The 12,451-nt window shown below is 36.2% G+C and overlaps 1 protein-coding gene across 1 annotated transcript in view; it reads left to right on the forward strand.

The window, feature by feature from the left end:
* The first annotated feature begins 334 nt into the window (after positions 1-334).
* The window catches only part of LOC142338521 (retinaldehyde dehydrogenase 3-like), a 28,239-nt gene continuing 16,122 nt past the window's right edge, over positions 335-12,451 (forward strand). The window contains exons 1-3 of the mRNA XM_075388305.1: positions 335-538; positions 9,337-9,572; positions 11,970-12,123. Of these exons, the coding sequence (XP_075244420.1) occupies positions 395-538; positions 9,337-9,572; positions 11,970-12,123 (534 nt within the window). The 5' untranslated portion in view covers positions 335-394. The remainder of the gene's footprint in view (positions 539-9,336; positions 9,573-11,969; positions 12,124-12,451) is intronic.

Raw genomic sequence — 12,451 nt, forward strand, 5'->3', positions numbered from 1 at the left:
ATATATATATATATATACTTATACAAATACATATACATATAGCTTATTAAGCTCAACCATTTTAAATGGTGTGCCGGGTATGGCGAGGTGCAGTAGTTTAAAGAGTAACTTTTGTTCTTGTCAAACATTTTACTTGAGTTCATAGTGGTTCGAGAAGCAAAACAAAATGAAGATTCGACTGAGTTGAATAAAGTTCGAGGTCATTTGGCTTATACGCCACTTTTGTGTCTACTTCAGCTCTTTGCTAGAGCAATACTTTTTACAAATTTGCACAACTACTTAAACCTTCTGGAAGGTCATCTTTCAAATCGCGAGAAGCAGTTGAACTCTTCCTTGTCAGAAACTATCTAACTCAAGCGAAAAATTCAAAAAGCAAAGCAAAGTCTGTTGAAAAATGGATTCCATTTTTGACCAGAAACCAATCAGGAATCCAGAAATAAAGAGAACACAATTGTTCATAAACAATGAGTATGTGGATTGCGTTAGTGGGAAGACTATTGAGATTTTCAACCCTGCAACCGAAGAAACAATCTGTTGGGTAAGCACTTTCAACCTTAAAAAATCTAGCATAATTTGTAATCTTGCAAAGCCTCATCAGATTAGTTTCAGAAATACAGATCAATTGACTGTTGAATCGCCCCTATCTTAGTCTGAGCAAGGAACTTTCAAGAAAAGTTAGAAACAAAAAACCGGGGAATGTTGTTAATGTGGGAATTTTCTAAAATTGATCACCAATCAGGGTTTTTTCATTTTAGCCTAATTAATGAGTTGTTAACAATCGCAATTAGCAAACGTGGTCAAAGGTGATGGGGTTGAAAGGAGTGACAAAAAGTGTGGATCTCTTTGAACATGGTTCTTGAAAAAAAATGACGAAAACTCGAATAAATTTACTGAAAAATGAGATTAATGTTGAGAGATGATTCAATGCATTGCAAATTATTGAGAATAGCCTTGCATCTTAAAACTTTAGGTTATTGAACAAAATATGAAGACCAATCAATTGAATTTTTAATCATTTTATTCGACGTATATTATGTTATGCGTCTTAATTTTACTTCCCGGTTTGCCACTTCCGAGTAGTCTTACAAGAATCATATATGATGTCATACAAATCACAACGGTTTTTCCTGTACGATGCTTGTATTACTACTAGAAAAACATATACGAACATTGCAAGAAATCAATTGCTTAAAGAGCTTTATTTTTAACAATTTTGAGCACATTTTGCGGACAGCAAATTTTTGTGACTAATATCAGTTTTGGTTCACTGTTTGATAAATTTTGTCAAAACTCTCGCAAACAACATCAAAATATTCCATATAAAAGTGATTAAATTGAATGAAACGAAAGAAAAACAAATTGGTGATTAAATAAAAAAAATAGGGATTGAAAACCGTAATTGCTGAATAACACCTTCCAGTAACTTATCTCTTGAGACACTTTGGTATCTCAAAATCATGTTAACTGACTAAGAACAACAAAACGTACACAAGGCTTTAGGCTAAGTGATTTTGCAGAATACAGTGGTAAGCATTGAGGCTAACTCATCCAACAGAAACACGCAAATTAAAACACAGTAACATTAGAGAAAAGTAATGTTTTGTCATTGCTTTTTGTGCAGTTTTTTGCTTTTGCTGTCCCAATTATATTAAATCTGGCTCACAATTGTACAGGTAGTTGCGTTCACAACATAACAAGAGAAGGCGTAACGATCCGAAAAACATTCAGTACTACGTCTTCAAGTCATTTTTAGTGCTTTCAAAGAAACTAATTAAACTATGATACCTAAACATAGATTCTAAAACTTTACTTGAATCAAACTTTTTGCCAATAAACTGGAAGCTATTAAGATTCATTCTAAAATCAGCTAGTAATCACTCTTATGAACTTTGATAAACGTTCATCCCGTTTTTTTGAAAATCTTTTGACAGGACCGTATTCATTGCGTAAGGTGCAAAATAAATTTAATTCCATTGAGTTGAAATAGTGAGTGAGGTATGGTAAGTTGTGACATATGTAAAACGAAAAACTTGATCAAGAGATCGAAATATTTAGAACATGAGCTAAAAACTCTCGAAATCTGAAAAGTTGCAAATTTATACAGAAATTAGTATTAAAACGCATAATTAAAATGAAGAGGCCAATAAACCTGTTATGCTGATCCTTGGGGAAAACACTGAATAATTAATATTCAATTTCGAGGTGTCTCGATTTTTCAATCAAACTAAACTTCAATTTCAAATTTTTCTTGTCACGAGAGAGCGATAAGCGTGTTTTGGTTAATTTAAATTAGCTACCAAGCAATACCTGCTAACTAAAATAAACAGAAATCGTTCTATGAGTAACTCAACGAACAAATGAACAACAAAAAAATGATAAATAAATCTAGTATATAGTTTAAAAGAGTAATTATTTTAATAGAGTGTGTTGTTTGGTTACAATCCCTGGGGAAGTTTTTCATAATAAAGAACGCTTGATTACAATCCATGGGGAACTCCTCCATGACATATCCCCCGCTGAAAGAATTTTGGCGTCAAAATTTGGTTGGATCATAAAAGTCCCTGGGATTTATGTCGGAAGTGGAATTCGTGGCTCCTATTTCATGTTTTTCTGTTTCATTTTGATTTGCAGAGAACGGTTCCGCCTCTACTACTTGTGCTTCCTCGTTTGAGGTTGAATCGATGGTGATAAGTTCCGTTGTATTCTTATCTGAATGAAAACTATCGACGAAAACTACTTCGACGGGGTTATCTTCAGTTGTTGGCTTTGTGGGTGAATTGTCGCTCCAAATTTTCTCAACGATTCTGTCTACTAGAGGGGTCGAGCGAGCTTTACTGGGTCCTGGGGAAGCTGATGTATTGATTGGAGAGTTCATGAAAACTTCTGGATTGGAGGATGCAGCATTTTTGAACGTTGCTCCCGAGAAGGTTGTCTCTGATGTTGAAATTTTTTAATGTATTAGACATCTTAATGCTGTCAGGTGTAGACTTGAGGAACTTTTTGTTCTCTGAAGAACTTGAATAGAGCATCTTCCGCTTTTTCTCCTCTCTGGTTGCTGGGCTCTGACAATATTTCAGAGCGGCTTCCTCAGATTTGGTACCAAACGTTGTGGCACGCGAATTGTTCAGTTTCTTGTCTTTTCCTCTGTTGCCACGTGTAGTGGCGTGCGGCTTGGTCTTTTTAGCTTGTTGCTTTTGATTAGCCTTAGCTAGTCTGACCACAGCGTCGTGCCCTAGGGGTCTGCGTTGGATTGGGTTTCGAGTGCCCTTACTGGAGGTTAACTGCACGAGGGCAGCACGTTCAGCTTGCTCTTCTGAATAGAATCAATTCAGTTTAAGTTGGATACTGTGATATTCGTTAACCGTTTCGCAAGCAACCATATGAATCGACCATGGTTTATTTTTGGTTATATTTAGAGTTGGTATTGGTTCAGTTTGGTTTACAATTTCAAGGTCGTTTTTTCTGATGACCGTGTTTTTCCTTTTGCTTGTTTCAATTGATATCGTATGGGTTGAGTAATTAGTTATTGTTCCATCTGGGATAACATTCCATTGGGGTTTTAATGATATTCGTGTTGCAGGATTTGTTTTATGTGCTATTGTTTATCGAGCTAAATTGTTTTTATTGAAAACGACGGTTGATGTTTTATCACCGAAAGTAATATGGAGTTTAGACGAGGTAAACCTACAAGGGATGCGCGTTGGGCTAAGCAGCGGCGCGTTCTCTGAATCGGATGTTTCCTGTGAGGGTGCTAGTGTGATCTTTCCCCCGATACCTCCATGTCCTTGTATTGGATGTCGAGCTCTGGTTCAGAGTTTTTCTCGAGATCCCTTACTGATTCCCTGGGGAGTACGGGTTGTTTCAGCTTCGTCTTGTCTGAAGCAAAGGAACGTCATTTATTGTACGATAACCTTGATGTGTAAGGTTTTTGGTTAAAATATTTGATAGTTCAGTTTTTGGGGGTCTTTCGAAATGTGCCTCGAAGGGTTTTTTTTTGGTTACTGTACTTGGAATTATTTTGATTGACTCCATTACTTTTGCTAAGAGTTTTTATAAACTGGCGTTGGACCATAATGGGTCTGATTGCATAATTGCGAAGAACTTACAAAAGACTGAACTGACTTTTATTTTGTCTACCTTCAGGCCAGTTATAAACATTTTATTAAGCAAAAGCAACAATGACGAGATATGGGTTCAAAAAACCTGTGATAAAAATAACAAATTGACTGGCTGGCTGACACAGGATCTCCTTGCAGTTTCATTTACCCGGCAACGGCTAAACAACTCTTGACAGTAAACCCACATATAATAACGCAATAGTTCAAAAAAAAATAAAAGGTGCAGATGCTTTATTAACAAAGAGATAAAGTTCTCTGGAAGCTGGTTTGCAAAAAGATGCCAAATCCGCATAGTGGAACAGATTACAACGAATCTTATGGGGAGAGATGTCCTCCCAAAACTAGAATCTGTGTACAACAAACAACGCCACATCAACAGGGTACGCTAATTAATATTTTATCAAATATAGAAACAGAGAAAAACATAATCAAATGGATATTCAATAAATAACCCCACCTGTGCACACGACTAGGCCGATCAAAAAACCACATTGCTAAGTCATTATTCCGGGAAAACCGCAGCTCCAACCAACAAAAAGGAAGAAGAGTACCCCTGCATCTATTAGAAAAGTCGAGAATGAACTAATTAAACTAATCGCTGACAAACAAATAATTCGTTAAGAAAAATGTCCAGATGACGTATTCATCAGTCCTGTAGTCCTTACAGTAAAAAAGACAAATTGGTTAACTAGCAGTCGACTCAAAAAAACTTAAGAAAGCAATACATAAAGACAAATATCAAATGCAAAGCATCGACCACCTCGTCGACGCAGTAGCTTTACATATTTCTGAGAGAAGAAAATCCCCAGGGATTTACTGGTTTTCGAAACTTGACCTAAAATACGCTTATAGCAAGGTCCCCCCTGGACACTTCAATGGCCAAACACTGCAATTTCAGCATACTAGGTGGTCGAGCCAGGGGTACATGTAGATCCATAAACGTTTTTTTACGTTTTAACGGACATGCCAGTGAGATTCCAAAAACCAATAGGCAGAATACTTGAAATCATAACTTCAAAATTTGCATTCCCTGATGATATATTCGTAATAACGAAAAGAACCATAAACGAACACGAACAAGAATCGGAGCGGATATTTGAAAAACCAGATAAAGAAGGTCTAGCACTTAAACTACAAAAATGCGATTTTGCGAAAAACACAATCGAATGGCTAGGATTTGAAATGACTCTCAATGAATCACTGCACTAATCACTAAAACAGAGGCAAAAACAAAACTCGAAGTACCAAAAATGATATAATTTTCATCATAATAAATTTCATCCCAAAACTAGCAGAAAATTTAGAACCACTAAGACCACTACTAAAAAAGCAGACAAATGAGAATAATCTATTAGATTAAAATGAATCCCATTCTAAAGCATTCGCCAACATCATAGAACAAAAACAAAGCGTTGGAAACAAACGTTTCGACACAACAAAAGATGCTCGAGTCAAGTGCGAAACATGTAACAAAGGCCTAGGAGCCAGTATAGAACAAAAACATGCAACACATGGCATGCGATAGCGTTCGCAAGCCGATTTCCTAATAACTATGAAGACCGCTATAACACAAACAGACTTGAGTTCCTAGCGGTAGTTTGGGTCATGGAACACTTTAAGCACTATTTACATGGCCAAGAATTCAAACTCCAAACGGATCATCGAGCTCTACTCTCTGCTTTAAAAGATAACAGAGGAAATAAAACTTATCAAAGCCGATTAAATAGATGGGTAGACAGGCTTCGACCATTTAACATCATAATCGAACACGTCCCGGGAAAGAACATGGGATCCGCCGATTCTCTGAGCAGAAATCCGTCCCAACCCCCTCCCCCATCATCAAAAGATAACAAAAAATTTATCATAAATACTATTAACACGTTTAAATACATTCTACTACGCGATACGCTCAATTACATAAGCGGAGAAAATTACCACACGTAAAAAGACGTCATAAATTTTAAAGCACGTAGCACACAGAAAAGGGACGCTTTTTGCCCATTTCGTTCCACTAAACTGTCGCATCACCGTCAAATTTCAAAAAATCTAATTTTTTACATTCCATTCCTTTACATCCAATCAATAACAATTCTGAAAAAGTTTTCATTACAACATACAAAAACCCATTTTTGAAACATATCTTCATCCAATAACGCAGTGTAACAAAATCCTATACTTCCGCTACTACTCAAACAGAAGGAGGGTCAAACAAGGAAGTACACGTCGTGTTTGGTTACTCCCCGGAGATTGGTTATAAATTTGTTTCTGGGGGCTTTGGGGTGAGCGGTGTTTAAACTTTTCTGGCGTTTTTGATCTGCACAGTTTTTCGAATTGTCCCATCTTTTTACAAATGTTACACTGCGCTTGTTTTGCCTGACATACGCTGATGTGTCCTTGCACGAATGGTGCTCCGCATCGCCACCACTGTGGCATTTCTTGTGAGTTTGTTTGTTTTTAATTTTCTGATCAAGGTCGTTGTTGTGGGCGGGGGTTTTGTTGTTGATACGCCACGTTAAATTGGTTCCAGTTTGTGGGATTTGACGTTAATATCTCTTTTTGGTTTTATCTTCCTCTTTCGCGGGACAACGCAAAGTTGAGATCTTGGGCTTGTGATCGTCCTTTGGACAGCAGCTCCGTTTGTATTAATGTATTATTCATCTTTGTTATAAAGAAGTCTTCCAGTTCGCGCAATCTACTAAAGAAGGCCTTAAATTCTCGTTGGAATTTTGCTTGACTGTTATTAGCTGAAAGCGATCAAACGTCGTTTTTCTTGGACGTGTGAAGGTTAGTCCAAATTCGTAGACGAGCTTGTTTATGGAACATCTTTCGATGGTGGTGTGGGGATATTGTTGATGATATATTGGGCTTGCTTCCGTTCCTAGGGATAAATACATGATGCTTTTTACTTTGATATCCGCCTCGTCCCATGTATACCTATCTATGAGGGGACCACAATTCCTGATGATGAGGACCAACTCGTTTTCTCAATTCACTCGGCGTCTCTCGTTTCTTATTTCACAATTCCGATTCTCGTTTTCGCTTTTGCTTTCTCTTGCTTCTTCTTACGAGGAGACTGTTGGATAGATGAGATCCGCAACCGTGGGTTTGAGACGTAGTTGCTGATCCACATGGAGATTTTTTGCCATGACTGCTAGCTTAAACGTAGACAGCCATCACAGCCATTCATAATGCGATTAGCTGATCGAAAAAAAAGAACTACAAAAGATGGAAAAAAGCAAAAAAATGCTTTGTCTTTTAAATAAAAGTATCAATTTTGTTAAATCATCAATTTCAACTCAAATCATTAAATTAATTTAAATATGTCTTAAAAAATGGACCACTGGCTTCTGTAATTAAAGAGAAGAAAAAATAAAAAGAAAACAAAACAAGCAACAAAATATCCAAAAAATATTTAGTGAAGACAAATAGTGTCGAGGTGTCTGAAAACAATTAATTGCAATTTGAAGTAAAAAACAAGTGCAGCTCTGCACTATTACAACATACGTATTGCCTTTTAAAATTATTCGTAACCAAAACGAAAATAGAAAAACGGCAAAAACTGAAAAACAGAAGCCAAATTGCCGCACGTGAAAATAAGTGTTCTCAACCGACAATCTGTTCAAACACCATTCTCTCACTTCACTTTAAAACGCACTGTGAAAAGGTCACGCATTTTATCTTCTCAATTTTTGCTCCTCCTAATAATCCACACCAATACAATTCAAATTCTTTGAACTGTTAAAAAAGACAGAGCACCAAAACAATCCAAAGGGTCAAGGTAAGCCGTGAAATATGTAAAACGAAAAAACATGATCAAAAGATCAAAAAATTTGAAACATGAGCTAAAATTTCTCAATATTTGAAAAGTTGTATTTTGAAAAGTTGAAATAAGTCAAAAGATTTAAAACCATTCCATTTCCGCTAAAAATAAAGCACTAAGCGAATTTCAAACTCTAAAGAATTTTTCTTGGTCTTTTAGTTAGAAAAAATTCAAAATACGACATAAATTTTTAAAAAATGAAAAATTTGTGGATCTCACAAAAATTGCTAAAAATTGTGATATAAATTTGCGATAACAAATCGTTGTCAAAAGCTTCATAACCTGAAGCTTTGAACTTAAAACACTAGATAAATTCCATTATGTCTAATACTAAAAACCAGACAACTCTGCATAGTGAGATTTAGTGACCAAACAACAAAAAGCATCCAAGTGCAAAAATCCAAAAAACCTAAAATTCTTTGAAAGAAAGTGGGGTAAAAATCGTTTGTGATGTTAAGAAAACCTTTAAAGTGATCAAAAGGATATCCATGAGAGAGCTTCTTAGGGCTGTTCATGATGGCATTAGGTGATAGAACAAGAAAAAACTACAAGAGATCAAAAAAAAAGCAAAAAAAAATGATATATCTTTTGAAAAAAAAGTACTTCGCTGAACCATCAATTTCAACTCAAGCCAGTAAATTAATTTAAACATGTCTTAAAAATATGATTACTGGTTTTTATTATTGATGAGACGAACAAAAAAAACAAAACAAACGACAAATAAACCAAATCATATTTAGTGAAGACAAATAGTGTCGAAGTCCCTGAAAACAATTTTTTGCTATTTGAAGTGATAAACAAGTGCAACTCTGCATTATTACAACATGCGTATTGCCTTTTAAAAGTATTCATAACGGAAACGAAAATAGAAAAACAGCAAAAACAGAAGCCAAATTGCCGCACGTGAAAATATTTGCTCTCAAAAACCAAAAAATCTGTTCAAACATCATTCTCTCACTTCACTCTGATGAGCACAATGAAAAAAGTCAAGCCTTTTTTTGCTCCTCTTACTAATCCACACCAATACAATTCAAATTCTTTGCACTGTTAAAAAGACGAAGCACCAATACAATCCAAAGACTTTGGATTGTAAAAAAGAGAGCGCCTAAATAATAGCCGTTGAGAGGCTGACGCGGCCATTGATAAACAAAAAAAAACTTTCCGAATAAATAAGCGCATCATGTTTTAAATAAAAATATTTTTTAATATTTCAAAGAAAATTAATCTAAGTTGTTAGTATCAAGCTCTTCTTACAATGCCAGAAGTTAACTTGCCCAATGCCGGTTTGAAAATTACATGACTATGAAATTTCCTGCGAAATCCCGCACAGATCTACAAACCACTGACTTGTTCTTGAACCAAATCATGTAGTCTACACAGAGAATTTTGGCAATTCAGGTTCAAGAGGGTGATAAAGTAGATGTTGACAAAGCAGTGGAAGCTGCAAGGACAGCTATGAAGAGAAATTCACCCTGGCGAAAAATGAACCCAGCTAACAGGGGGAAGATTCTTGCAAAATTGGCAGACATAATAGAGCGCGATTCTGCTTTGATTGCATCCGTGGAGGTCACTGATAATGGAAAACCGTTTCAGAGTGCACTTCTTGATATTTCTATGGGAATAAGTTGGTTCAGGTTTGTTAAAAAAATTGTGACCGAGACATTCTCGTTCAGCGCTACGTGCAGAATATAAATCCGATCACAACCACAACAATTCTCAGATAACTTTTTTCAGAATAGGGCTGTATGATAGTTAAAAAATGATATTAATCCGTTTTTCGTCAGGTTTTGTGACTGTTTTGTGCAGCAGCTATCAGAATCATACGCTTAGACGAGCATGAAGTGGACAGATGGGTTTAGTTTTGAATTATTATTAAATAGACATCAATGTAGTATATTTGGTTCCGGGGTGGGCAGAAATTTCCATAAGGAAGGCCAAATAAGGAAGAGAACTAGATAAACAAGATGGGATCTTTTCTGTTTTTGCCCCCTCCCCACGTCCATTTGCACCCCCAAACTTACACATGTTATAGCATGTTATTTGCATTAAATACAATTACATATGCAATTATGCACAAACAATATTTACAATTAAATGATGCAGCGAACTTTTGAAATTAACACATTTACCGTAATTCAAATTTGCTGATAAAATTTAAGCAGACAAATAATAATGCGTTTTTTTTATTTTTTTCTGCTTACCTTTCATAGGATTGCTTTATGGCAGTAATTTTTTTGAGAACCGGTCAAAAAACTCCATGCAATCTTGTACCGGTGCCAGTAGTTTATTATGACTAAAAGAAGGGATCTCTAAGGACCTAAAAGTACAATTTTGGGGTTGCAATCAGATTGGGTATATAGCCTATGCAAAAAGTCTGTCTGCGCCCTCTAAGTATGTAATTTTTAAACAACTACGTTTTTTCCAAACACTACGTTGCCCATCCTAATTTTTGAGCAAGCAAACTTTATTCTCCATGTTTTAAGATTAAGGTTACAGGTTTTCGTGGGCAGCGGTGACAGTGATGTAATACATTGCAGGTTTGCTAAAAAATGGGAATATTTGCCACTGCTATCCACGATTGCGGAAATTGATGACACGCGAGAAAGGCAGACAGATTTGTGTCGCTATTGACCGAAAACTTGCCTCAATAACATCCGCGCTAGCGTAACTAATTTCCGTGCAAAGCTTCGAAAACAGATGACAAAGGGGGTTATAATTGGACCAAAATTATTCATTTGATCTGTCAAGGCTTTTGAAACTGGATAAAGGCGAAAAAGTGGTATACAATTAGTAATTCTAATCGAAATGAAGTGAGGGGTAATTATAATATTAATCCGTCAAAGCTTTGAATATAAATTAAAGGTTAAATTGCAGTGATGACGATACCCCTGCTCACAATTAGCTGACATTTATGACAGAAAAACGTGATTTCTACAAGATCAGTGACGACACTTTGTAAAGATCGTCTGCAATTTTTTGGTAACTGTTGTCCACAATTTAACCATTTTCTTCCACACGAGAGTGAGTGACAAAATGTCGTCACTTGTGTTATAAGATTGGCGACGCAATGGGACTGGGGCAAAGAAAACAAAAAATCCACAAGATGCGGAAAGTCTTTTTAAAATCTTGTCGTTTTCCTCATACACTTAATCACACGAAAAGACGTGCAATTGATTTTCACAAGCGAAAAATTTACTATACTAACACAGTTTTCGCACACAGAAAGCCTATGATTATTCATCACGCAAAAAATTTTTTGAGTGCGTTGCTCTTCTTGAAACAAGTTCATATCTGGCGAGGAATCAAAAAATTATGTCGGGTTGGTTACTTTATAGTTTATAAGGTACTGACTGTAGAGGGTCCGATTAAGGGTTAGTGAAATTTAATTTGAAAAACTTTCCAGGTATCAGCTTTAAAAAAAATATCCGGAAATTATGTCAAGGGTTTAAGTCCCACTGATCTCCACTAGTGGTCCACTATAATTTCACTGAACAATATTAGTGGATCATAAGTTTTTCATTACCATTTTATAGAGGGCGCTAGTGGATCACTAGTGGAATTATTCTGGGACACTAATGGTACACTAGTGGAACATTAGTGGGACATTAGTGGGACACTAGTTGTGCATTTAAAGATTCATGAGTACTTTTAACATGATTTGTCCGTACTTGCATGGACAAGTAAAGCACCAGTTGCACCATAAATGTTTTTAAAGGATGATGAGTGTTATTTAAACTATGTTCATGGCTCAAGGTTGGGTACGGGGACCACGCCAATACCTAAATTTTCCTTGAAAATACAAATTCAATAAAACCTGTGACGAAAACTGCTACATTCTGAAAAAAAATACATACACCCTTTAAAACACTTTAAAATTTTACATAATAAATACAGAATGTGAGTTTATTGGCTAAAGTGTTTCAATACGTTTATTTCATTTTAGTGCAAAAGCCTTTGTGGTCAGCTACAAAAAAGTTCACCTATGAATACATATATTGTTAAAGTATCAGTTACGTTTTTTTTACCTCCAGATACTATGGTGGTTACTGTGATAAAATCGAGGGAAGAACTCTGGCTATGGAGGATGGCAAAATGGGATTCACCAAATACGACCCAGTTGGAGTGGTGGGAGCTATCACTCCGTGGAACTTCCCCTTCATGATAGCCTGCATCAAATTAGTTCAGGTACAAACCAGCTTTCCCACCAAATCAGAAACTGTTTTTGGCTACTGAGAGTCGCATTAGTTTTAAATAGAGGGTTAATAATGCCGTAGAGGCGCATTACACAAGTCCAGGTGCCGAAAGGAATTGATCTCTGATTACAGTGAATCGAGCGCCCACTTGTTACATCTGCGCTCAAAATAACATAGACTGGGTGACCTCAAGGACGCATGATAGTCTGATTAGAGGACACTCAGAACACAATTGCTTCTGATCAGAAGCTGTTTTGAAAGCACTTGAGTCTGGTCAGATACGATTCCGAGTGCACTTAATTCTCATATGAAACAATTTC

The sequence above is a fragment of the Convolutriloba macropyga genome, chromosome 4, assembly GCF_964194025.1.
Source record: "Convolutriloba macropyga chromosome 4, txConMacr16.3, whole genome shotgun sequence".
Taxonomy (NCBI): Eukaryota; Metazoa; Xenacoelomorpha; order Acoela; family Convolutidae; genus Convolutriloba; species Convolutriloba macropyga.